Source organism: Manacus candei, unplaced genomic scaffold (assembly GCF_025592945.1).
Source record: "Manacus candei isolate 608988 ecotype Guabito, Panama unplaced genomic scaffold, ASM2559294v1 h1tg000002l, whole genome shotgun sequence".
In the NCBI taxonomy this organism is placed as follows: Eukaryota; Metazoa; Chordata; class Aves; order Passeriformes; family Pipridae; genus Manacus; species Manacus candei.
Window position 1 is genome coordinate 14123885 of NW_026138050.1, and position 24448 is coordinate 14148332.

The 24448-nt window shown below is 51.9% G+C and overlaps 2 protein-coding genes across 7 annotated transcripts; one reads left to right on the plus strand and one right to left on the minus strand.

Annotated features, from left to right (window-relative positions):
• Positions 1–15: 15 nt before the first annotated feature.
• Positions 16–18753, minus strand: LUC7L (LUC7 like). 4 transcript variants are annotated; one of them, XM_051781323.1, is made up of 11 exons: positions 18554–18753; positions 17903–17973; positions 16700–16794; positions 11979–12077; positions 11182–11292; positions 10555–10698; positions 9972–10148; positions 9193–9281; positions 4845–4874; positions 3806–3970; positions 16–1443 (listed from the first exon to the last, which is right to left on the minus strand). In XM_051781323.1, the coding sequence occupies exons 4-11, from the start codon at positions 12072–12074 to the stop codon at positions 1302–1304; spliced, it is 954 nt and encodes a 317-aa protein (XP_051637283.1). In that variant the 5' UTR covers positions 12075–12077; positions 16700–16794; positions 17903–17973; positions 18554–18753; the 3' UTR covers positions 16–1301. The 4 variants fall into 4 exon arrangements, with proteins under 4 accessions (XP_051637283.1, XP_051637257.1, XP_051637273.1 ...); XM_051781304.1 differs by lacking the exon at positions 17903–17973 and adding an exon at positions 2719–2780 and having other exon boundaries at positions 1239–1443; positions 18554–18691; XM_051781297.1 differs by lacking the exon at positions 17903–17973 and having other exon boundaries at positions 18554–18691.
• Positions 18613–24371, plus strand: PERCC1 (proline and glutamate rich with coiled coil 1). 3 transcript variants are annotated; one of them, XM_051781503.1, is made up of 3 exons: positions 20629–21564; positions 21689–21789; positions 23055–24371. In XM_051781503.1, exon 3 carries the CDS (start codon positions 23092–23094, stop codon positions 23791–23793), a length of 702 nt encoding a protein of 233 aa, XP_051637463.1. In that variant the 5' UTR covers positions 20629–21564; positions 21689–21789; positions 23055–23091; the 3' UTR covers positions 23794–24371. The 3 variants fall into 3 exon arrangements, with proteins under 3 accessions (XP_051637454.1, XP_051637473.1, XP_051637463.1); XM_051781494.1 differs by lacking the exons at positions 20629–21564; positions 21689–21789 and adding an exon at positions 18613–18782; XM_051781513.1 differs by having other exon boundaries at positions 20627–21789; positions 23061–24371.
• Positions 24372–24448: the final 77 nt, after the last annotated feature.

Below are 24448 nucleotides of genomic sequence, written 5' to 3' on the forward strand. Positions count from 1 at the left end.
TCCGGGCAGCACCGGGAAGCCACAAACACACATCTTTAATGCGCTCAGAACCGCGGCGGGAACAGCGACAGGCGCGTACACAGGGCAGCCCCGAGCGCGCGCCCGCCGCCCGCCCCTCCCTTCCCCCCCCCTCCCCCCGCGAGCGCAGGTTACAAAAAACAACACGTGAAACCGCGGAATTCGGTGTAAAAACGGACCCGGAGAGGGAAGGGGGGGGGAGGGAGGGGCGCATGCACGGGGGACTGACACCGGGGAGCCGCGGATGGAGGAGGAGGGGAGGGGGAATGCTGGGCGGATCCGCACAGCATCGACGGACCCCCCGGAACGGTAATTAACGGCCGTAATTAACCGCCCCGCCCGGCTAATGAGCAGCGCCCGGCTCGGCGGGACACAAGGGCTTCACTCGCACAACTCCCACAAAACGCCGACCCTGGATGGCGACCAAGGGCTGGCACAGCCGGGCTCCTTCCTGCCCTCCTGGGACACAGACCCGGTTACAGATCAGCGGGCGCTGGGACACCTCCAGCCGAGGCACCTCTGCCCCCTTCTGCCTCCCTGGCCTTGGGAACACACCAACGCTTTTGGCTGCAGGTCAGAAAGTCCCCCAGGGGAAGCTCTGGCTGCAGAGTGCACAGTAAACAGCCAGATGAAACCAGCCTCGGTCTCCCACTGCTTTGCTCACACCCACTGTCTGACCTGTAAAGGGACTAAAAATCAGACCTGAGCCCATCTCAGAAACGTGCTGATCTGGTCACCCTCACAGCTTTCAGAATAAATCAGGGCCAAATTTTACCTGTCTCACCTCAGCTGGACAACTGAGGCAACTCAGGTGCTGGAGACATAAAAATGAGGTGGCTAAGCAAAAAAAAAAATATCAGGATTTTCTTTTGACATACATAAACAAAAGTAAAAATAGAATAAAGTGAGGACCAGCACTACTGGTGTGCTCACAGAGGGTCAGGGAGGGCTTTTGGGAAGGGCTGAAGCGTTACAAAGGTCAGGGCAGCTCAGGGCTCCAGGCACAGCACGGCCCCAACCACTGTCAGGACAAACACAGGGTGTCCACACTGGCCTGGGCTCAAAACCATCCATCCAGGTTTATTTATTCCTACTAAAACAAAACCCTGTTAAACAGTACGTAACTCTTGTGTTCTCTACAAACTCACAGCTATCTGCCAAACAATAAAAACCCCAAACTACAAAAGATGAGTTGTATTCAGTAAATATAAATGGGAAAATTTAGGCTTTTGTGTAGAATGTTTATCAGACTATTTACAGTGCAACACAGATCGTTTTTGAGTTCAGATCTCTCCAGCTTCTCTCTCTTCTGACCTCTTGGAACGAGATTTGCCGTTTGTGCTCTCGTGCCGCCTCTCAGAAGAGCTCTTGTCTTTCCTCTCTCTGTCTCGGGACTTTTCTCTCGAAGACCGATCTCTGGAAGATCTGAAGCACAAATGAAACAATCTCTATCAGCTTCACAGCTCAAAACTGTCAGTCACTCACAAAGTGACACCACCTTTCCCTCTCAGGGCTGTGGGGCAGCACAGGAATGTGCCTACAGGTCCCCGAGGTGGCAGCTCTGGGCTCTGGGGGGTTTCCATGAGGGAACACCGGCTCTGGACCCTCTGTCACTCCTTCCTCACAGTGATCCCTTCAAGCTGTGGCCCCAGGGGCTCTCTCAGGTCTTCCCTGGGCCCCTTATTAGTTTTCTGGGATACACTAAAGCACCTGCAATTTCTTCCTCGTCTCTGATTCAGCTCTGCCCGTGCCTTCCAGAGTGGTTTTTCATTTTGCCCTAAGCTTTCTGTTCACCTGCTTTAAATACCAACTGGATTCTTTGCTCCCTCAGCCCTGAGCTTTTCATTTTGCATCCTGACAAACACTGGCCTTGGCAGCATCCCGGGTTCAGAATCAGGATGACACAGATTTATATTGTACATCTTTCAATGGCCCTGCCCGGGTGACAGCTACACATTTTCAGCAGCTCTTCCCCGTGTCAGCCCACACAGAATTAAGCAGGAGGCTTCATATTGGGTCCAGTCTGAAAGGCTGTGTCTTGTGTGATTCATACCAGCTTATGGAATAGCAGAATTCCAAGGGAGCTGATCCTGAGGGAGCTCTAACAGCCCATACCCCTTGGCAAAGGTGCCCACATTTTACTCCAAGGCTCAGTACACAGAAGTTTTTCCTTACAGACACAAGAAGAGGCCCTGGCAGGTACCTCAGAGGTTCCAGCTTTCATTCTTGTTGATTGTAAGGTTTGAAAATACTTCACAATTGATAGATCAAAACCTTACAGCCCTTTGGTGTCACATGAGCCATTTAATTGTCATTAAACTCTGTCATTTAACCAGAACACATCACTCTGATGAGATTAACTCTCTACCTGTTCCCACAAGAGCACCTGCTGCCTGCAATCCTCCTACCCCAAGACCTCCAGATCCTGTGACACTCTCTCTTTCTTTCTGCAAGTGAGACCTCAGACCAGCAGAACCTGAGGGCTGGTCCCGTTAATTCTCACGGTGAAAAGAGAAACTAAACCTTTTTCAGGAAACAGGATTTTCCTGTTTGTTCTCTTGTCCTTGCTTTATTTTCTTAATCTGATCCTGGCCTGTCCCCAGTTCTCAGCAATTTTGTGCAGGTGTGTCAGTGCCAATCCCCCTGCAACTTTGATGGGCTGGTTTGGATGTGACCAAGGGTTCCGAAGTAATCCCTTACCTGCTCTTTAGTAATAGTTATTACAGGATCTTCCTCACTTCCTAATTGTCCAAACTTCTTTTCTTTATTTTTCATGTTCAAGACAGATTTAAAAAAGCACTTTAGTATCTCAGCCATTGGAGAATCAACAGTATTTACACCCCCCCTCAATTATTAACAGGCTTATTTTTCAGACCATTATTTCCCTCCCCTTCACCAGGTACCTTTAAAAGCTGTTCTTGCCCCTCAGCTAAAGTGACACAAGACACACAACAATAGGTTTGTTTCTGGAGTTGTAGTCCAGTGGCCTAATCAGGTGAGACAGTGCTAAAGCACTCCTCTATTAATCAGGAGTATTTAAAAACAGCCAGATCTAACTTCAGCAAGCACCTGGAGATAGACTTGCTGCTGGGCTAAGAAGGGCTGTAAGGAAATGCAGTGATTCCATTCAGTGTTTCTAATACTCCTACACCCTTGTCTCATCCTTCCTCCAACACAGAGGTTGTTCTGCTGAGTTTCACAGAAGACTTAAAGCCCTTCCTTGAACTATAGTGCTTCTCCTCAGCAATAGGAGAATTGTATACTCCTCCTGGATTCCTTTTTCCCTTCCTCTAGTGCTGATTCCTAAAGAATTACCTCTCTCTCTCTCTCTCAAGCAGCCTTCTAACAGACTTGCCTGAGACCCCAGATCATACACTTCCCTCCCCATGCCAGCACTGAGAGGAGGAATCTGGGAAGCAGAAGGTAACAACAGAAATGTAACATCAAAACTGCCTCTCAGTCACTTGGCTTTTGCAGACCCAGGGAAGCTCAGTTAGCTCAGACAGACCTTGGTGCTGCTTCTCATACAAGAAAACCAGGAGTGTCTCAAGGCTCAGCACTGCAATCAGGGAACCAATTCTACCTGCTGGACTCTCCTCTCAGCTGGGATCTTGCTTTAGAGTTACTGCCCTCACGTGAGGCCACTGGGAAATCCTGCTCTGGCCCAGGAGCTGGCCCAGGCCCCGGCACAGGCCCCTGCAGCTGCTGCTGAGAGCCAGGGGATGGGGAGTCTCTCTGTGAGCCAAGGGCTCCCCTCTCCAGAAGCACTCCTGCCAGGAATACATACTTGTGTTTCGAGCTCCTGTCTCTGGAGCCCCGGCGGTGCCCTCGGCTGTGGCTGCGGGAGCGGCTCCGGTGGCGCCGGTGCCGGTCCCGGGACCGAGAGCGGGACTTCCGCCGTTCCCGGGACGCCGACCGGGAGCGCCTTCGCCGCCTCTCCCGGGACCGTGACCTGCAGGGGACACAGGCTGGCTCAGGCTCAGGACACCGGCAGTGCCCGGGATCTGCACACCTGAGCCCACCCCTCCGACATTCCCGAGTTACACCTACCCAGAGCATCAGCGCTCACCCCTCCCCAGCCACATCCCTGCCAGCACCCACACCCCTCCTCCTGCACCTACCAACAAAGTGCCAAGGGATAATACAGTTTTCTGGGAAGTTTATAGAAAAAAGCTCCCACCGTTATCATAAGCACATGCCAAGGGCAGAGCTTCCAACCCTGCCTCACTCAAAGTGTAAAAGCAGAAAAGAGGCCAAAGTAAGGAGCCTGTTTATTTATTTTAAATTACCATAACCCTAAGAGAAGCCTCCCTAAGTGAAAGCCCTGCACTTTAGAAGCAGATTTGTTTCAACCTGCTCTAAAAACAAGAAGGATGCCAGAGGGAGATCTCCAGGTCCATGATCACACAGAATGCTGTCATACAATTCAGACACACTCTTCCAGAGATGTAGGGGGTTTAATCTTGCATCAGTATTTTCACATCTTATGTATTACACATGTAACAGATATTTCAGACATTAAAACTATGGAAGTATATCAGTATATGCCTTGGAAGAGGCACCAAGGACATTCCTGGACTCACTCTGGAGCACACAGACCCCATCCTGACCAGGCTGCACAGCCCCTGCTGTACAGCCCAACGAGGGACACCAAGCTGAGCAGCACCACTGAGGTGCCCACACTGGAGTTCCCTTTTTTTTCAGGAAGTAAGGCAAAGAGACTGAGGCACTGAGTGAACTCCATCCGTGAGACCCAGGAAAAACCTCAGCAGTTAAGACATAAACACAAACAGGCATTTGGTAGAACTGTAGAACTGGGCACTCACCTTCGACGATCTCTATTTCTTGATCCAGACCTAGAGGGAAGAGGAGAGTTAAGTGAGAGAAGTTATGATAAAGCCAGTGGGTTTTCAATAGAAAAACTCATCCACGCTGGCAGCTCTTCACAGGAACACAGCAATACCCCAAGTGATGTGTCAGTTTAAAAAAAGCTTGCCATTAAAACATTTAATTAGCTTCAATTTTGTGGGCAGTGAGAATTTGTCAAAAACTGAAGAACTCTGTGGAAACACCAGTTTCTGCTTGCAGAGCTTTCTGTCACAACAGAAAAGGTCTAGAAACCAGTTCAGTCTCTGATAAAGCATCACAATGAACCTTTCTAGGTTTACTGTGCACATTTGTTATATATCCTTTACCCCCCTGCAGTCTAACATCAGCTGGATCAACTCTAGATTTTCAAGAAGTGCCACTCTCCAGTCAGAAAGACACTTGACAGATTTATGGTTTTGGTTCTTTTGAGGCAGTTGTAATTTGACAAGGTTTTAGTAAAGAGAAAACAACACTTTCTACCTCACTGTATTTGTTTAACAAATATTAGAGGAAAATTTGCATCAATATTTTATCCCTGTCTGGGAAACGTGAACTAGAAAAAAAGAAGGGACACAGCCAAAAGGGAAGAGCTGAGAAGTGACAGATATAAACTTGACAATCCTTCATCCCTGACTTAAAAAGCACTTGAGAAGAATAATCCAGGCCTCACTATTCTTTCTCACATTTCCACGGCTTCGGAGCTCATGTGTGGCACTCCCAGCTTACTGCTGTCAGCTTCTGACATAAACAATGTCACAATTCTCTCAACTTCTGCAGCACCATTACTCAGCACCACTTAAAATACCACAGCACGTGCAAGACCTGCCCTCCCTCTTCCTCTGTGGCCACATCTCAGAGCCAGCTCATACCAAACTGTCACGTGCTGTCTGAGCAGTCTCGTTTTGCTTTAATTAAGAAGTGGCTGATCTCCCTGTTCAGTGACTTAAGAGACTCACTCTTGTAACTGCTCCCCACTGCACACACTTACAGGGGTGTTGCAGTCACACCCCTGGGACTGTAGAAGATGTGGCTGAAAGCTACACACAAAAATTTGAGAAGCAATAGAGAAGTACCTGTTTTAATAACATCATTTAAAATCAAACCTGGGTAAGACACGACTAAGCAAATCAACGTGCACAGAACATTTTTTCACAATGAAATGGGGTTGTTCAGTCATGGTAGAAAGCAAAAGAAACCCCAAATTTAGAGGGGAATTCAGGTAGGGCTGTAAACAAGGTGGAGCTGAACTTGGAGTCTGCAAATGAGCCATGCATTGAGGCAACACACAGGACCAGGTGAAGGAAAAGCTGATAAACCAGGAGAGCAAGGCAATAACCACACACCTATAACAAAACCTGACGGAGCAGCAGGACCTCCTGGAGGTGCCTGGCAGGCAGATGAATTGTTCTGGTGGTTGCAATTACTCCAAGTTCTTAATGTCCTTTTCATCCTGATCACTTTATTCCGAACCACCAGTGCGCACATCCCTCACAAAGCCCTTCCACGTCCCCTGAAAAGCCTGGCTGCCCTCCCCTGCCTATGATCCGAGCAGGAACATGCACGAAAAATTCCTGATAATCATTCCCTAGAGTCACACTTTGGATTTCAGGAAGTATCCAACAAAACAGCTCTTTTCTTACTAGCCTGAATCATCAGGAGACAAAAGAAGAATGCTGTCCAGAGGAGCAAGAGGCTGAGCATGTCTATTTTCTCTATTTTTTCCTCTTTCTGGTCTCTGTATCACAGACTTTGTGCTGAGTTTCATAATCTGTCTTTTGTGCAGCCTAACACAAAGGAAATCCATTTGGCAACTCCACTGGACTTGTTTGCTGGTGTAGCCTGGAGGCAAACACTGAGGGCTGCACTTCCAAGCATGCCACCTCTCCACAGAATTCCAGTCTTCCAAGATTACTGGGTACCCAACACCGCCAGCAACACCAAACAAACCACTTGTGTTTATTTACCACTAAGTGTGACAACCCAGTTCACTCATTCCTATGTGGAATGACAGTTTATCGACAAATTAATAACAGCTGAGAGAGGCAGAGTTTCACAAGGGAACCCACAGGTTCCCAGAGTATGTCACAGTGCCTGTCAGTCACCAAAGACTCCCAAAGTCAAGTCACACTCTCTCTTACTGAGTAACACCGTGAGGATGCTGCACATGAGGATATGACAAGAAGAGTTCTGCAGGAAATGTTTCCTCTGGTTCCTTAAAGTATCAGGCTCTGGATAAGAGGCAGTTTGAAAAGTGGTAGAAGTCACCAGTCAGTTTTTGATGGAGAAGTGCCCCTGTGAGTATGGTGTGCACAGCTCCCAGCGGGTAAGGGGCTGGGAAATCTGGGATGCAACCTCAGTTCTGACACTGGGAAAACTATTGTCCTCCTTTGGGTCAAGCTCTCATTTTGGAAAGGCAATTAATTTGACCTCCTCTGTATGGCACTCCTGGCTCCTTCATAACAAGTTTTCTCATGGTATGTGAGCAGGGGAGCACACAGGTGCCTCCCCACAGAGCCAGCCATGGTCTCTAAGCAGTGTCACACATGGAAGCAGCCAGAACTCAGACTTTAGGCCAACTCAATGCAGTTCTTAAGCCCTTCATATTTAAAGCCATAAATAAACATTCAAAAGCCATCTTCAAATCCCCTCATCAGGTGCATCCACACATGAACTACCTATGAACACAAAAGGCTCCTTAACGTTCAAGAACTGAGGGTTTGGGGATTTTTTTAAAAACCACAAAACCAAAACCCCAGACACACCACAGGAGGAAGAAAGGCAGCGTTTTTGGGGAGATGCAGATCAACTAAGAGATCCAGAGGATTCTTCCTGAAGGCAACTCTGTTGAGCAATTTCCACACAGAAATGACCTCCAGGAAGAAGAGGCACCACGGAGACAAACGGAGTCCAGATCAGGTACAGTCCTGCTGTGGGTCTGACACTTCCCATTTCACTTCCACCTCTCTGACCACTGCAGCAGCCACAGCAGTCCCTTTTGATGAACTCCTGCACTCATCAGTTAGTTCCAGATTCTGCAGCTCCCAAATTTAACTGGATTACTGACAGTCTTGCATGGATACCAGAAATTGGGAGGCTCTCCAGAAGGTGCTGTTCAGCAGAATGCTGCAGCACAAACTGGCACTTCATATCCCACCAGGCAACCCACAGAGAGAAAACCCATATAAAACACTCTAAGTGATATAATAATATGTATAATACATAACAATTTGGGGTTTACATCTTTCACATTCCATCAAAATCACCAAGCCGCTTCATTCCGGTGTTTATTTGTCAGCACTTCCACTAATTATAGCCAGAAGCCAGCACCATCTCAGAGCACAACTCAGTTACAAACCTCATCTGCCTCAGATAAACTCACTCTTCAGCTGACACCAAAGGTCAAAAGGAGCTCTCCACAAGCAGGAAGGTTGGGGTTTTTTTGATGCAAGAAGTACAAGAAGAGAAACACATGCGGTAACTGAGGAGATGTTGTAACAACGAGAACAGCATTCCCACCCTGCCACTTCCTCTGCCTGAGCCCTGCAAATAACCACCCTCCCCACACAGGCTGTTTAACTGAGCTGTTTACACACAAGGTGCCTCTTCACTTCAAGTACAGAAGAAATTGTTTTTCCAGTTCAGCTGGCAGGAAGCAGAAAAGCTTGTCCTGAGAATACCAACGTTCCAGCCACTCCCACTGCTCAGGAATTACAGACATCTGAGCAGAAGGTGACACACATGGCCACAACCACCAGAAGCAGTCACACCTTGGGATCTCTTGGATATCAAAGCTGTGCCAAAAGCACCTCACTGTTACTGTAGAAAAGTTTTGGAGCAAGGCAGGCAGCCCCCCATTTAGCTCATGGATACCAGCTCCACACTGTTGTCACCTACGAGACTAGAAGTGAGGAGGGCTGTTCAGGGAATTTCTGCATGACCCTTTTGAGCAGACCTACTCCTCACTCATCTTGAACTTTCCCACTCAGATGCATTGGATGAGGGTATTTTATCCATATTCAGATTCCCAAGGACAGGGACTAGCCCAATATAAGCCTGAAGACTGCAGGGAGCTCCCATCTTTCAGACACACAATGGAAGTTGAGGCAATGCACATACAATCACTCTGTGGTGGGGCTTTGTGCATGTGTTTCCATCTTTAACTGAATCTCAAGGTGCTCATACAGTATCCAGAGCTCATCCAACAGCTACTCCAGTAGCAGATGCTGTGTTCCTGCAACGCTAAGGTACGAAAAATCAGACTATTTAAAACCCAACTTCACAAGCCAGCTGTCAGGTCCCACTTACCGTCTGCCCATCCTCTCCTCTCGTTCTCTCTCCTCCCTCCGTCTCAAACGATCCTGGTTTCTCTTCTCTTGCTTTTCTGCCACTGTTTTCTAGAAAAAAAAACAAAAACCAAACAGTCCACATCATATTTCAGCCATACAGTCACAGGTCAGTGATCTGCAGGGAGACCCTTCCCAGAGCAAGACAAAGAACTATTTCACTGCATTTTATGTGCTACTCAAGATCTCTATCAAGGTTTTCATTTTCCTCAGTCAAGGCACTGACCTCAATATACTGAGGGAGGCACAGGAATCACAGCTCTTACTAGAGCAGGCTAAAGGTCTCTGTTTGCAAGCAAGGCCCATGCCACAACCCATTACAAACCTCTTCAGAAAACTCCTAATGGCTTCAGCTACTCAAGACCTTTTATGCTGACGTGAAACTTCAGTTCACACACTATGTGAAACTGCAGTTCCAACATCTCATTAAGAGGCCTCAGACTGACAAATTTCAGCCATATCAACAAGAAAAATACAGGTGACTGTACCAATGCTCTAAGGAATAAATGACAGCCATGGTCTGGTTTGACTGATTCAGAGGGTAGATATTTAGTTACCCAGAAAATACAGAACAGAACCCAGGACAAGGCTAAAAAAGGCTCCATTTGAAGTTTCAGGGATTCTGCAATTGGAAGATTCTGAGCTTTTACAACCACTCTGCCAAGAATTCTGTATTAATTTATTAGAAGCGTTCAATGTCTTCGAAACTACAAAGAGAAGGTTTAAAACAGAGAGGATTACCCTCAGCTGATCCAGTTTCTCACGAATCTGAATGAAACCCAAGTGTAATTTGCCTCCAAAGTGGTCAGCAAGACGCCGGTCGTTGTCATGGAGACCCAGATATGCTGAACAGACTTCACACACACGCAGCTTCTGCTGCTGGAAGCTGGATGCAGGCATTGAATTTCGGTATTCCTCCTAAAGGGAGGCAAGAAAACCCACACAAGTGTCAGGGAAGCCTTGCATTGTCACAACCCTCCAGGGAAACCCCTGCAAAGAATGGCTTTCAAGAATGAAAACCCACCCCCACACAAAGGAGGTGCCACACAAACGCTCTGTGGGCACAGCTAAGCCCGACAGTCTGTCCCTGCAAAGGAACAGTGACCAAATATTCCAGAGGACAAAGCCCTCCCCGCCCCAGTCAGCTCTCTGCACTAGAGAAAAGTTTCTAAAAAGCTTTTTATCCACTGCCAACTGCTTGCTGGCACATGGCTGAAACTGGGAAAGGAGGTGCTGGCAACACAGGGGCAGAGGTAGGAAGTGCCCAGCTGTGACATGTACTCAGCCCAGGCTCCTGTTCCAACCCACAGAACCAATGCCATACCTCTGCCTCTTTCTTTTTTGCCCGGACTTTCTCCACTTCCATCAGGATCTTCTGAGACTCATCAACATTTCCTTCAGCTCCCAGCTGTTCAGCTTTAGCTAGGAGTTTTCCAATGTCTTCATTCAGCTCATGTACTTTCTCTGCCTAAAGAGAATAGTTAGTTTTTAGTAAGACAAGAACCTGATAAAGCTTGCAGGAAAACTTCTCCCTTCTCTTTAAAAAATACTGTTTAACTAAATCAGTTGCTGCAAGATGGCCGTAAATCTCCAAAAGTCAAGAGGCCCAACAAAAGGGATTGGTGGGCCAATCACAACAGTCACCAACACCTGGCAAAGAGAGAAACTGGGCATAGAGAGGACATCATCAGTTCTGCTGCAAACAGCAGCACGTTTCTGGCTTACAGGACAGTACAGAGTCCACAAAATCAGCTTCAGAAATGTCCTGTATTGGCCCAGTGAAGAAAGTTCCCAAAGAGGAAACTCCATGAGCATTTGCTAAGTAAAGAGATAACAACCATGGGATGGATTTGCTATTCTAAACCATCAATTATCAGTGGTGTCAGAGACAACAGAGCACCACAGCTCCCACACAGACTTTCAGAACCAATGTTTAACAAGAGGCCAATACCTTTGCAGACACTTCAGCACTGATCTCTTCCTGTGTCTCAGCCAGGCGTTTCTTGGCCAGTTCTGTTCTCCTATCACACTCTGCAATGAAGGACTCCAGGTGATCCATGGCCTGCATGATCAGACAAAGAATTAGGAATAAAGATGCTCTCCATGCCTGACAGCCAACAGCCATCTGGTGCAGTCCCTCTGTAATGCATAAACAATCTCGAGAACAGATGCTTTGGGGAAAAAAAAAACAGCAATAAATGACACTTTGCAGAACAAGGAACATTTGACCCATGCCTGGAACCTGACCCAGTTCCTTGACTCTGACACATCACAGGATGCTCACATCAACACTGCTTTGCACTTGAATTTCCAGAGCATGAGCAACAAGTGCACAGGAATAACATGAAAAGGGAAGACAGAATTGTTCTTCCCCTTGATCTGTTCCATCACAGAAAGTTAAATCTGCCAAAAGTAAAACCACAGAGCAGAAGGGTTTTAATGTTAAATCCCCTTCTGGGACAGGGTACCAGGTTACAGCGACCTGGTACAGAGCAGCAGGTGTGGGATGCAAGGAATGCCAGAGGAGCCTCCCAGCTAGTTGAGCTAATGAGGGATGGCAAGTGCCATAATTACTTGTACAGTTTCAAGTCAGCAATCAAGCCCACAGTCAGGAAGGGGCTGCACATCCTGCACTGTTCACACATCAAACACCATGATGAGCTGAAATGGTCACCGAGTTCTACTGCTCAGCTCAGTAACTTCAAGAAGCATTTCCCACAAAAGTAACTAAAACTTCTCCATACTCACATCCAGCTCAAAAAAGAGGTCTCTCTCTTTACTTGCAATCTCATAATCTGCTCGCAGTGCCAAGTCATGGATCTTTGTACATTCTCCCAGGTCCATTCGCTGTGGAAGAGAAAAAGGAAGACTCGTGTAAAAACCCTCTGTTATAGCAACAAGCAGCAGATCCTTAGCTCTTGCCAACTGCATCACATCAAAATAAAGTCTTTTTAGGAAGAGCTTCCTTCTAACCTATCAGTAATACAACTAGCCAGAAGAAACACATGCTTGCCAGAACCCCTTTTCTAGGTGTTCCTGGAACAACATTAACACACCCCAAATGTTATAAGACCAGTCCTACTCCTGCTTTAGGTCATAGCACAGCCTTAGAAACTGCTGTGAGGGAGCTGGGTCTCCTTCAACACGGCACCAACTGCAAATGTCTCCTCTCATGGAGCCACAGCAAAGCAAAGCATACCTGCACCCTGTTTAAAGCTCTCCTGGAAATGCACATCTGTGAAAGGACAAGCCCCAATAACATATTGAAAGATACAAAATTGTAGGACAGAAACAATGCTTCCTATCAACAACAAATGGACTTGAAGGAATTGGGGTTACAGTCAGTGGAAATGCACAACCCCACGCTCAGCAACAACAGACTCTTAATTCTACAGCCAGCCCCTTCCCGCACCCAGCTGCAGCCTGGCATTTTAAAGCCTGCCCAGCAAAGCTAAGTCCTACAAATAAGCCCATTTAATGAGAGATTTAAGAGCATCTCCCTTCCCAGAAAGCTCTGACCTGCATGCTGCCCTTCCCTCCCACTGCAGTCAATGCTATTTAAATTTATTTTTTCCCCAACCCAGTAGTTAACAGCCACATGAACCCAAGTCGATTATGCTCTCGAAACAGAAATGGCATTTCAACATTATCAATTTGTAACAAAGAACATTTCTCTTATGGTAGAGAAAGAACATGACATTTTGAAAGCCAAAATAACAAAAGCCCTAACTGTGAGCCACAGTAAGAATGGCAGGGTACGTGTCAAGGAACACCCCAGCCCTCCATCCTCTTCTCTCCCAGTCACCACCAGTTCCAAGGAGCCCAAACCTGCACACACACAACAAGTGTCAACTTACTGAGCTGCAGGAAAGAGCTAAAGTGGAATAACACAGAATACCTGTGGAACATCACAAACTAAAGCTTATGGGGACACTTATGTGAAACAATGTACTTGAACAGCAGTGTTTAGCAAAGAAAGCAAACTCCACCAGGTAAGATTCAGGTTTGCAGCAGTTATCTCTCATTAGCTTTTCTGTTTTAGACAAAAATAAACCAATTCTGGATGACTTGCCACTATTTAGCCTTTCTCATTTTGCTCAGATTTACCAGAATAAGGAGGCCACAGGCTACAGAAACAGACACTGCATCCAGAATAGTCCTGCTGAGCTCAAATGGTGGAAATTCAATGCCTACAAAAAAATCCCCATGCTGGTACTTTCAGAGCTTGATCATGTTCATCTTCAGGCAAGCCTCTTCAAAGAATGCTGGAGAGCTACTGTTATTTTACCACAAAAATAACTCTTTCTATGATGTGACATATCTTTTATTCTCATGGTCATTCGACTGAGATCACTTTCCAAAACAGAGAGAAATTAATGATATTAGATGTGATTGCCACAGATCACAAATATTCTTATCTGAACTTTTCTTGCAAGCTGAGCCACTTAACCCCATTTCACAGAAGGGTCTCCAATCCAAAACTTCAGAAGAGCTGACAATGTGCACCTGTTTGTTAAAAGGGGAGCACATTCAGGTCTCACCAGCTTACAAACCTCAATTCTTCCTCCATGTCGTTTGGGATGTTCTAAGGCAAGGAGATTTTCACAGGTATTGCTCACATGAGGTAAGACCAGCAGCCCTTCTGCCTCAAAGCATCCTCTCACCCCAGGAAGGGCTGTCATCACTCAGCCCTTCCACAGACATCACAACGTGCTCCAGTCAACACTGGCTGGTTTGTAACACAGATGACCAGCAGAGCCTGAGTGAAGATTTAACCCCCCATACCCACAGACTGAAGACATTCAGATGTCACTGGTTAGTCCTGCTTACATCTCCTGAGCAATCCACATTCTGAGGTATCTCTTATGTTCTCTGCTGAACTGCTACCTCACCACAGAGTGAAATTTCCACAAAGAAGGCTCTTTAATAGTGATCAGAGCTGCAGAGTTTCACCCAAGTGAAAAAGGAAACCACAGACGCTCCCCCAAAACAATTCTAAAACCTACAGATTTCAGCTCACTCATATTCCCCTGTCAGGGACACAATTAATTCCCTGAATGTAACCTCCAAGCTATGTTCAACCTGGGCAGCTTTCAGACTCATCTGTCCAGTTCTTAGTGGAGCTGAAATTCAGGAGGATTACCAGCTGTAAATAAGCTACAGTGGTTTTCTTTGGTCTCTGTATGTAAGGAGGAAAATTTTGGGAGAAGTTAGTTTAGTAAGTTAGTTTAGAGAACCTCTGTAGCTTATTTAGTGACAGGTTTAAACAAATTTCTGAAGCCAAAAAGAGAATAATCACAGGAACAATCCAACTTATAATGACAGCTCTTATGACCAGGAACACTGGTATACCTGAACAAAGCAACATCAACAGGCCTCCTGCAGCTCTCAGGAATATTCCAGAGCTTTACTGACAGCCTGGACTCCTTCTCTTACTCTGCACCTGAAGGTCAGTGAATGGGACTCATTTCAGTGAGCACAGCTACCCAAGAGATCAGCTTCCTGCTCGCCTCCAATCAGCCTCCCACCAAGGAATGTCTGCACACACAAAGGATGCAGCAGGAACAATGCCTTCAGGGGGAGGATGCAACACAGACAGCACCAGAAGGCTTGGAGCATCTGGTGGAAGTTTCCAAGAGATCCAAGGCCCTAATTTCTGCAGCAATACACCCAGAGATGGGTGTTACCCCACCCAGCTGAGCAGAGCACCACAAGGTGCCAATGGAGCTGCCCAGGACCACGAGGGGAGCCTGCACATTCCAGCTCAGTTTCATTCCATGCTGCTAGTGCTGACAGCTGAAATGTTGTTCCTGTTCTGGACATCACATGTGCTTTCAACACAGATCTGGGGCACCAATACTTTTTCTTGCCCCCAGGAACCGGCTGAGAGCAGTGCAGAGCTCCACAGCCACTTCAAGGCCACCACAAGATCACCTGAGTGATCCAAAAAATACCTTGTGAAGGAGCAGTTTTATTCCATCCTGTTCTTGCAATTGCTGAGCACAAACTCCACAGCAAGAGGGAAAGGACAACTCCATCAAGACAAGTAACACCAGAAGCAAGAGAAACAGATTCCTCAAGGTGCTTCCCTGCCCTGGGAAACTCATAACCCACCCGAACACCTCAGACTTTGGCACCAGCTCCCACAGCCACACACATCACGTAGTTCAACCCCTTCAATTCACCATTTACCCTCTTCCTGGAAACCTGCAGAAGGCCCTTCAAAGCACCCTCTGGGCCCCAAAAAACTGTTGTAGAATCTTGTGTCAAAAAATACACCCTGACCACAGTGACCTACACGAAGGGTGGAGGTTTAAAATTCTGAAATGGAAGTGATATGGAGGCTGATGGAGCAATCACTGAAAAACATTATCTGAGGTTCAAATGAATAAAAAATCAATACACAGAGATTGGTATTCAGCTCTTCCAATCTTATTCAGAGGCAGCCACTGAGAAGCTGAAGTTTGAGCACTCAGAGCAGTGGCAGCTTTAGCTGTTTCTAGCAGTGCTGCCACAGTCCTGCTAGGGCAGTGACACAAGCAGGGCAGCAGTGCCAGCCCGCCCTTTGCTGGAGATCCACAGTGTCCAGCCAGCTCCCAAAACAGCAGCAGGAAGGGCTATAAATAACCACAGCATCTTTAAACAACCTGGGTAAGTGGATGGGCACTGGGAACACCACAGCATTTCATGCAAACACTGAGGGTGAGGGTGGATTTCAAACACCCCCATTCACCTCTGCCTTGGAATTCTGTAACACAGCAACGGGGACAAGACGTGCAGTGTTTTCTTTCCCAAGTCCCAGCTTTCATCTGGGAGCCCAAACTGAACACTCACCTCACTGTTAAAAGCCCACATCACCTTGTGCTCTCAGAGGGAGCACGTGAGCCAAACCTTTGAACACTGGCCAGCCCTGTTCCCACAGGGAGCAGTGAAGGAGCAGAGAGAACTGTGTGAGACCAGTGGGGCAGAGAGACACAAAAAACAACCAGCTCAAACAACCCACGTTCGGCTGGAGCTGTGACCTGCCATTGCCACCCCACCAGGAATGATGGAATAGCTGCTGTTCCATCAGGAAACATCACATGGTTGGAGAGAGGAGACTGACAACCTCCAAGGACTATTGTAGCTGCTAAGAAAACACCTGCTAAGCTGAAGATGCAACAGTGAACTAGAGCACCCAGGGCAGCAGCCGACCTACAGTCTGGGAACCACCACAGGACAAGTTTTAGGCTCTGACCACCTCAAACTGCTAAAAGAGAAAGAATTTTACAACTTCACATGGGATTGTGAGGGGAAAAGCATTTCAAGTGTATCTTAAGAGCTCCTGACTTCAGCAGTTTCCATACACAGTTCACAAAAGCTGGAATTAGGATTGTGACTGCTCTCTCCTAGAAGTCACCCACTCTGCCCAGACGAGATGTACCAACATCCTCCCCACCAGAATTCCTTATGACAGAGACCATACTTACTGTTCCAGCCAGGATATCATGGGGACAGCAATCCAGGAGGTGGCTCTTGCAAACACGATCGTCTGTAAACTTCACCCTTTGTCTGGTTTCATCTCCTGCAATTCATGTGTGGTTTAAATAAGGAGACATTAGAACACCAAGGGAACACAGGCGTGGGCACGAGCATTTCACCTCAAAATGCAGATTAAAGTACTTGGTGCTCCTGCTCCCCAAATTTACTCAAAAAAAAAAAAAAACCAAACAAAAAAACCAAACCAGCTTAGAGGGCAACAGGATATTCTGGAACACTTATAATTGGCAACAAACACTGTTTTAGCATTTATTCATCCAGGACACCATGTTAAACACAGTGCTGGCGAGCCAAGCAACGTCCAAGGCCTGTCATCCATATAAAGAGGCAGCACAGCCAGAAGAGAGAAAAGGAGACAGACAGGCTGGCTCCCAGCCAAAAACTGCTAATTTTTTTTCCACCCCTTTTTTTTTTTTGTTTTGCTGTGAGGAAGGGGCAGGAGATACCAAACCCCACGGATCAGCAAACAGGGCTGTGCTGGGCAGTTTTTACAGGCAGCTGCTCTTTGCTCACGTGGTAACTAAGCCACCAGTCCTTTTGGTGTGGAACCCAACTATGCAGTGTGCTCTTCCCAGGCCGTGCAAAGGTGATCTTGGCCTGGAACACACCCACCCTCAGCCCACCCTCAGAGGACATTTTACACTCAGGAGCCACTTAAAACGACACAATATCAGAAAAGCAAAAAAAAAAAAAATAGAAAAAAAAAAAAAAGAAACAAAGTTAGTCAATACACACTGCGAGCTCCAACACATACTATACCCATCTGCATTCTTCAAGACCTCAGCTGCAGAATTTTATGCCCATTGTTGAAAAGTTTTAAAGGAAAAGCTTTCTTGCCCACACCTGCAGTAAGGAAGTCAGGGGAATGATACATAAAAGTAAAGGCAAAGTGGTAATGGTATGTGACAATTTTAAAGCTCATCTGTGCATATGACACAGGTATGTGTAATACTAAAGTATGGGAATAGTAAAGTATTAGGATTCACAAGCATCCAGGAATAATGTTGTGTCTACTGAATTTTTTTTTTAATTTTTTTTTTCTTTCTAAGCTACACTTTTAAAGTTACTTGTGAAAAAAAAGCAAACACTTTTTTTTTTTGTTATAACAGCTTTAAAAATTGGTTGTGACTCACGGCTCGATGAACATGAGGCTTTTCTGCAACTCCCTTGCAGATTGATGTAGGCAGGCAAAGATACACTGAACCTTTATAAATAAAATAGAGGGGCCACAATTGTTCAGTTTGTATGAAATAAAAATATGGGAAGCAATTCAATAGCAACTCAATACACAGAGAAAAGAAAAGCACTTATTCACTTACGAAACAAAGTGCAAAGTGCCTGGACAGCCCTGCTAACGTGCCAAAGGGGATTTAAGTACCCAGCGAGTCGCAGAAGGGAGAACACAAACCGCAGCGGGGCCGTATTTTGCACGGGCTGTCACATTTCTGGTGCCGGACCGCACCCGGCGCTGCAGGCACACCTACCTAGTGCCTCTGGATGCGCGGGCACGGAGCCGGCCCTGGGCCTGCCCGCTCGGCCGGGCCCGGGGCGGCGGGGCTGGGCCGCGCCGGGCGCTCCCTGGGGCCGGGGCGCGGCTGGACCCCCATGCCGGGCAGGCCCGGGCCCGCCTCGCCGCCACGGGGCTGGGGCCGGGCGGGCGGGGGCGGATCGCGCCGCAGGTCCGGAGCGAGCGGAGGCAGCGGCCGGGGCGGGCCGGGCCCCGCGTGCTGAGGCGGCCGCCGAGGCCGCGGCGTTTCCTGCAGGCCCCGCCCGCCCCTACTCACCGTCCCGGGCCGTGCCCATGAGCTGGTCCAGCAGGGCCCGCATCTGCGCTTGGGCCGACATGGCGAGGCCGGGCCGGGCCGGGAGCGGCGGCTCCGACCGGGCGGGGCAGAGACTGGCACCGAGAGCGGTCCCGGGGCCTGGGGCGGCGGCGGCGGCTCCGCGGCGGCGACGGCGGCGGGCGCTGGGCGGAAACGGCCACACCCTGCGCCGCGCGGCACGACGGGAACGGTAGTCCACCGGGGGCGGGGCATGGGCGGGGCTTGAGGGACAGGGAGGGCGGGGCCGGGGCCGGAATGAAGGGGGCGGGGCCGAGGCGAAGGGGTCCGGAGGGGCGGGGAATGGATGAGGGGCGGGCGGAGGGGCGTGGTTCTGGCAGGGGGCGTGGTTGCGTCGAGGGGCGGGGCCTGCCGATGGGGCGGGGCTGGCCCGGGACACTCACGGCCCCCCCAGCCCGGGTCCGCCCTGCCGGGATCGGGCCCGTCACCGGCGCTGCCCCGGGACCTGCCCCGGGACGGGCCCTGGGGCTGGGCGGGTGTGGTGGGCACAGTAGCCGGGCCGCGGCGGGGCGGCGGGGCTAGGCTGCGCTGTCTGCCGTCCGTCCCCATGGCACTGTAACAGCGGGGGACCACCGTGGGGAAGATGGGGAGGGGGACTGGGGGGTAAGGAAAGCCCCTGCTGGGGGTTGGTGGTGCTGGGATGCATGGCTAGGGCAGGCGGGAGCAGCGGGAGGCAGGATAGATGCACGGACAAGGGGATACAGGGACGAGGGGTTGAGGACAGGACAGCACAGCCCAGGACAGGACAGCACAGGACTGTTCCCCCCAGCTGCGGGAGGGGGATAAGACCGTGGTTTTGCAGCGGAGCTTGGGCTGTTGCGGAGCTTTGCCGGGCTCTGGGTGCTCTGTCCATCTTTCTGAGCTCCATCTGCAGCTCCCAACACCCCGCGGGGTTCACCTCCATCCCTTCACCACGAGCTCCCCGCCCCAGCTACCCTCCCACCGCCCCTTTGTGCTGCGACGGAGCTACAAAGGCAGCGAGGGTTGGTGCCGGAGCCCTGCCTTACAGGCTGCTCTGTTCTGCCATAATCATGCCTGTTTTTCCCCATCTTAAAGCCTCAAAGCTCCGTTGGCTTTAAGGGACCGGCAGTGTGTGCCAGCCCCGAGCAGGGGGTGCAGGATCAGCCCTCGAGTGAGGTCTGTGAACGCCCTGCTTGTCTGTGGGGTCTCTGGAGGCAGGAGACTCTTTCCCTGTGCAATGGGAGCTCCTTGTGCCTGGCCCTGGCAAAGCCTGGAGCAGGGATGGCCACCCTGGGCCCTCAAATGGGTGCAAAACCACGTGCCCAAGCGTGCTGCAGGGGCAGTGGCATTGCCTCTCCCTCCGGCTCGCCCCAGAACGGTCCTGCTGAGCCTTGGGTGCTCCCTAAATGCGTGTTATTCCTTCCCACAGAGGATGGACACCTCATCACTCCCAAATCTGTGAGCCAAGCCTTGTGCTCCCCACACCCTGCCCCACCCCTGGAGCCCCTCGCCAGCACGACCAGACCCTTCCCACCCAGGCAAAGGGCTGGTGCAGCCCTTACCTCCCAGCCAGGCTGAGCCAGAGGCTCTGTGAGCTCTCCCCAGCTCCTGCACTGCAGGAAAATGGTCTGGGACAGCAGTGGCTGGGAACACCAGAGAAAGCCCCCCTTCCCTGTGGACCCTGGTGGTGGGATCAGGCTCCCCAGGGATGCAGCCGGTGGCCACGTCAAGCCGTGCCGGGCGGGTGGGTGACAATGGGTGACGTCAGGGAGCGGCCCGGAGGGTGCCCGTGGCTTATCAGCCCCCACCCGCGTGTTTGCCCAGCGGTGCCCGGGCGGGATGCCTGATGCCTGATGCCTGATGGCTGCTCCCGCCGGACTCTGCCAGTGGGAGTGTTCGGAGAGAGGAGAGGGAGTTCTAGGGAGCCGATGCTCCCACACCTGCTCCCGCAGAGTGTCCCGAGGCTGCCGGCCCGGGGAGGGGGTGGGTACAGCCACGGCACTCCCCTCGCCAGTGCTGCACCGTGCCAGGGGCTGGGGACCCCACCTCGGCACCGGGGGACAGCTCAGCACAGGGTGCTCGGGGCAGGGGGCAGGAAGGGCTCCGAGGGAGCTGTGGTCACCCCAAGAACAGGAGAGCAGGGCAGCTCTGTAGCAGGGCTGTGCCTGTCCCCAACCCCCATCGCCTTTGTCCCCACTCCCTGTGCGTTCCCAGCACTGATGGCAGAGTCCAGGCACTGTGTCAGGCCCATCCTGCTGTCATGGGCAGGCTGCCCTGTGTCCTCTGGCCATCCCGTGTCCCCGGGCATCCTGCATCCCCCAGCTATCCATGTCCCCTGGCCGTGTTCTGTGCTGCCCCAGACAGCCCTGCTGGCACATCCCACTGCCAAAGCAAAACCAGGACCTCTGGCACAGCCTCCTTGTGATCTGAGCTGATTCCCATTGTCACCATCCTCAGCCCCTCAGGTGTTGTGTGGGCCAGCAGGGCCACAGGCCATGAGCAGAGACACGGGGCACCCCAGTGCCCCATTCACAGTGACAGTGCTGCCATCCAAGTGCTGTGGGGCTGGCCCAGCCATTCTCTGCACAGCATGTCCACCTTTGTATGCACAGGTTCCAAAACCCCTCCCGAGGCTGGTCAGGGAGCCCGACATCCACCTCGGGGGGGTATAAGGATTAATATGGGGGGTTTGAACCTGCAGCACCTGGGTGGACCCCACAGAGAGGCTTTGCCCACTGCAGCGGCAGCCCCTGTTTGCAGAGGCATCACTCCATACGCAGTATGTTCTTCAGAAGATCCCTACTCCAGGAGTCAAAATAGCATGAAATTTAATTTTACGCCTATTTGACAAAGCTTGATTTCGCCTCCAATCAGCGGGGAGATAAGAGCCCTCGGCACAAGTGTGCGGGCAGTTTGGCAGCTGGGGCTGCCGATTTAATAGGTGAATTTACAGGGACAACACTTGAAAATCCCCTGGCTAGTGAACCATTAAGGTGAGCCCTGCCTTCCGTCCCCGCGTCCCTCCCCGCGCCGCTCTCCCGTTGCTGGGTGCTAAAGCAAACCCCGGCTCTGTTTACCGAGTCTACTATTACAATACGGCTACCAAATATTTGCCAGCCGCCAGCTCCCGCTCCGCTATAAATACTTCAGGCCCAGGTGGAGGGACGGGCAGGGGGAGCGGCGCGGGAGCCTTTGCATGGCCGGGCGGCAGCGCCAAGGTGAGTGTGAGCCGCGGCCCCCCCGGGCGATGCCCCCCGGCACCGCGGTGTTTCCCCGGCTGAGGGTGGCAGTGGGGCGGCCTGACTCTGTCGCTGGGGTGGCCCCACTCTGCTCTGCCCACAGTCCAGAGAGTGCCTCGGGTGTCTGAGCCCCCCCACAGCCCACCCCAGGGCAGCACAGAGGCAGGGCCGGGGGGCCCGCAGTGGGGACAGCACTAAGAGGGGCGCATGGTGACCCCAGAGATGGCAAGAACGATCTCCTAGGCTGGGTATATGGCCCAGCACCATGTTTGGGGTGGCTGGAGAAGGACTGGTCCCCCAGGATTTGTGCCCTGCCAGGGCTGGGGCTGGGGTGATGGCAGTGCCAGGCTGGTGACCAGGGGTGCCCTGCAACAAGGTAGGGCTGGGGGCTCCTCAGCACAGGTAGCATGAACTACAGAGGGGTCTCATCCAGCTCAGCAAGACTCAGCCGTGGCTGGAGCCCACCAGGGCGGTGTGGGGAGGTGGTGAGTTCACCACATCACAGGGGAACCCATGAGGCCATTCTGTGAGCAGGACATGGGGCTCGATATCCCTGGTGCTGAGCCCAGGGTGGCAGGGTTGGTGCCGAGCACAGGGTGGTGGGATGGGTGCTGAGATGAGCCCCATTCACCTCCATGCACAGCCCTGGGCTGAAGGGAACATCCCACTGCCCAGCACCTCTGGGGGATGTCCCCACTGCCCCCTGGCCCAAGGCTCAGGGCAACACTCCCATTGCCCTACATTTCATGACTTTGTGGGAACATCCCTGCTGCCCCATATGTCATGACCCAGGGACGTTCCCATTGTCCCACATCCCATGGATTCAGGTAGACATCCCTGTTGCCCCACATCCCATGGCTTGATGGGGACATCTCTGTTGGCTGTTGGGGTTCAGTTAAGATATCCCCACTGCCCCATGTCCCATGGCTTGGGGAGGGGTGGCATCCCTGCTGTCTCATGTCTTGGTGGGGACATCCCTGCCACCTGCTGTCTCAGTGCTCAGTGGGGATGTCCCTTTGCCCCATGTGCCAGGGGGATCATCTCCACTCCCCTGTATCCCATGGCTTGGTGGGGACATCCCCAATGTCCCACATCCCGCTGCTCTTGCGGGAGACGATCCCACTGCCCTGCAGCCCCACCCTGGCCATGGCGTGGCACAATCCGCTGCCACCTCAGGGCTGCAGGGCCGCGGTTTGGGGAGGATGCCACAGTGTGTCACCCTCACCCCACTGTCCTGCCCGCAGAGTGAGCCCAGGCCCCGGGGTGGCCCTGAGCACTGACATGGCTGCAGGTGTCATCCAGCCGCTGGCCGAGCTGCGCCTGCCCTCGCCCTTCCCACACGGCCTCCTGCTGCCCACACACCCTGAGCCCGACTTCCACAACCTCTCTGAGGAGGAGGAGGAAGAAGAGGAGGAAGAGGAGGAGGAGGAGGAAGTGGAGGCAGCAGAGGAGAACGTGAGGCCAGAGCCGGCCATCTCCAGCACTGCCGAGACCACCCTCCGGCTCCTCAAGTTCTCGGAGCTCATCAGCTGTGACATCCAGCGGTACTTTGGGCGGCGGGGCCGGGAGGAGGCCGCCGGCACCCAGCCCGTGCCCAAGGACTGCGAGTCACCCCGGAGCGCTGGGGCCCAGCCCGAGGCCCCGCGGGGCAGCCCGGGGGCCGCGCACAGGCTGGGGCCGCTGGCCGAGCTCTTCGAGTACGGCGTGCACCGCTGCCTGTCCCCGCGGGCGGCCGGCGGCCGGACACAGCGGCTGGAGAGGAAGTACGGCCACATCACCCCCATGCACCGCAGGAAGCTGCCGCCCTCCTTCTGGAAGGAGCCAGGCCCCGCCAGCCTTCTCCACACCGGCACCCCCGACTTCAGCGACCTCCTGGCCAACTGGACCGTGGAGCCAGGGCCGGAGCTGCCGTGTGCCGGGCGGGAGCTGCCGCTGGAGCCGGGTCGCCTGGGGCTGGAGGCCGAGCCCTTCCCCGGGCTGTGACCCCATGGCCTCGGGGGCCCCTGGTACCGCCACGTGCCACTCAGTTAATGATAAATCTTGTCGCCCCAGTGCCAGCGCTGGGGCACCTGGAGCTGCCGGGCCGGAGCCGGTGGTGGGACGAGTGAATAAATGACTCCCACCAGGCACCAGCGCATGTGGTGTCCTTTGCCACCCGCCACTGTGGTGTCCTTGCTGCCTGTGACAAAGGGCCATGGCTTGGCACGGCCCCCCAGGCCAGCGGGGAGCGCGGTGCCGGCAGGAGCCAGCAGCCCGTGTTTACTCTGCGGCACAAGCCGGTGGATCCCATCCCTTATCTCGGCCACGCCGGGCCAAAGGGCAGCGTGGGGCCTCATAAAGCACCCGGCTGCCAGCACCCAGTGGGGACTCATCACTGCCTCGGGGACCCACTGCACCCCATGGCAGGGCCAGGGATCTGGAGCCACATGGGAGAGCAGAGCTGGTCCTTCCCCACGACCCCAGCACCAGACCTGGCTGTTACCAGGGCTCAGCACAGGCATCCTCTGCTTTGTGGTGGCTCTTTGTTGGCCTTGAAAGGAGAAAGCACCCGGGAAGGGGCAGCCAACCCCTGCCTTGAGCACTGCAGCGCTGCTGAGGGGCAGCCCCCAGTATGCAGCCCTCCCCCAGCTTGTGCTCT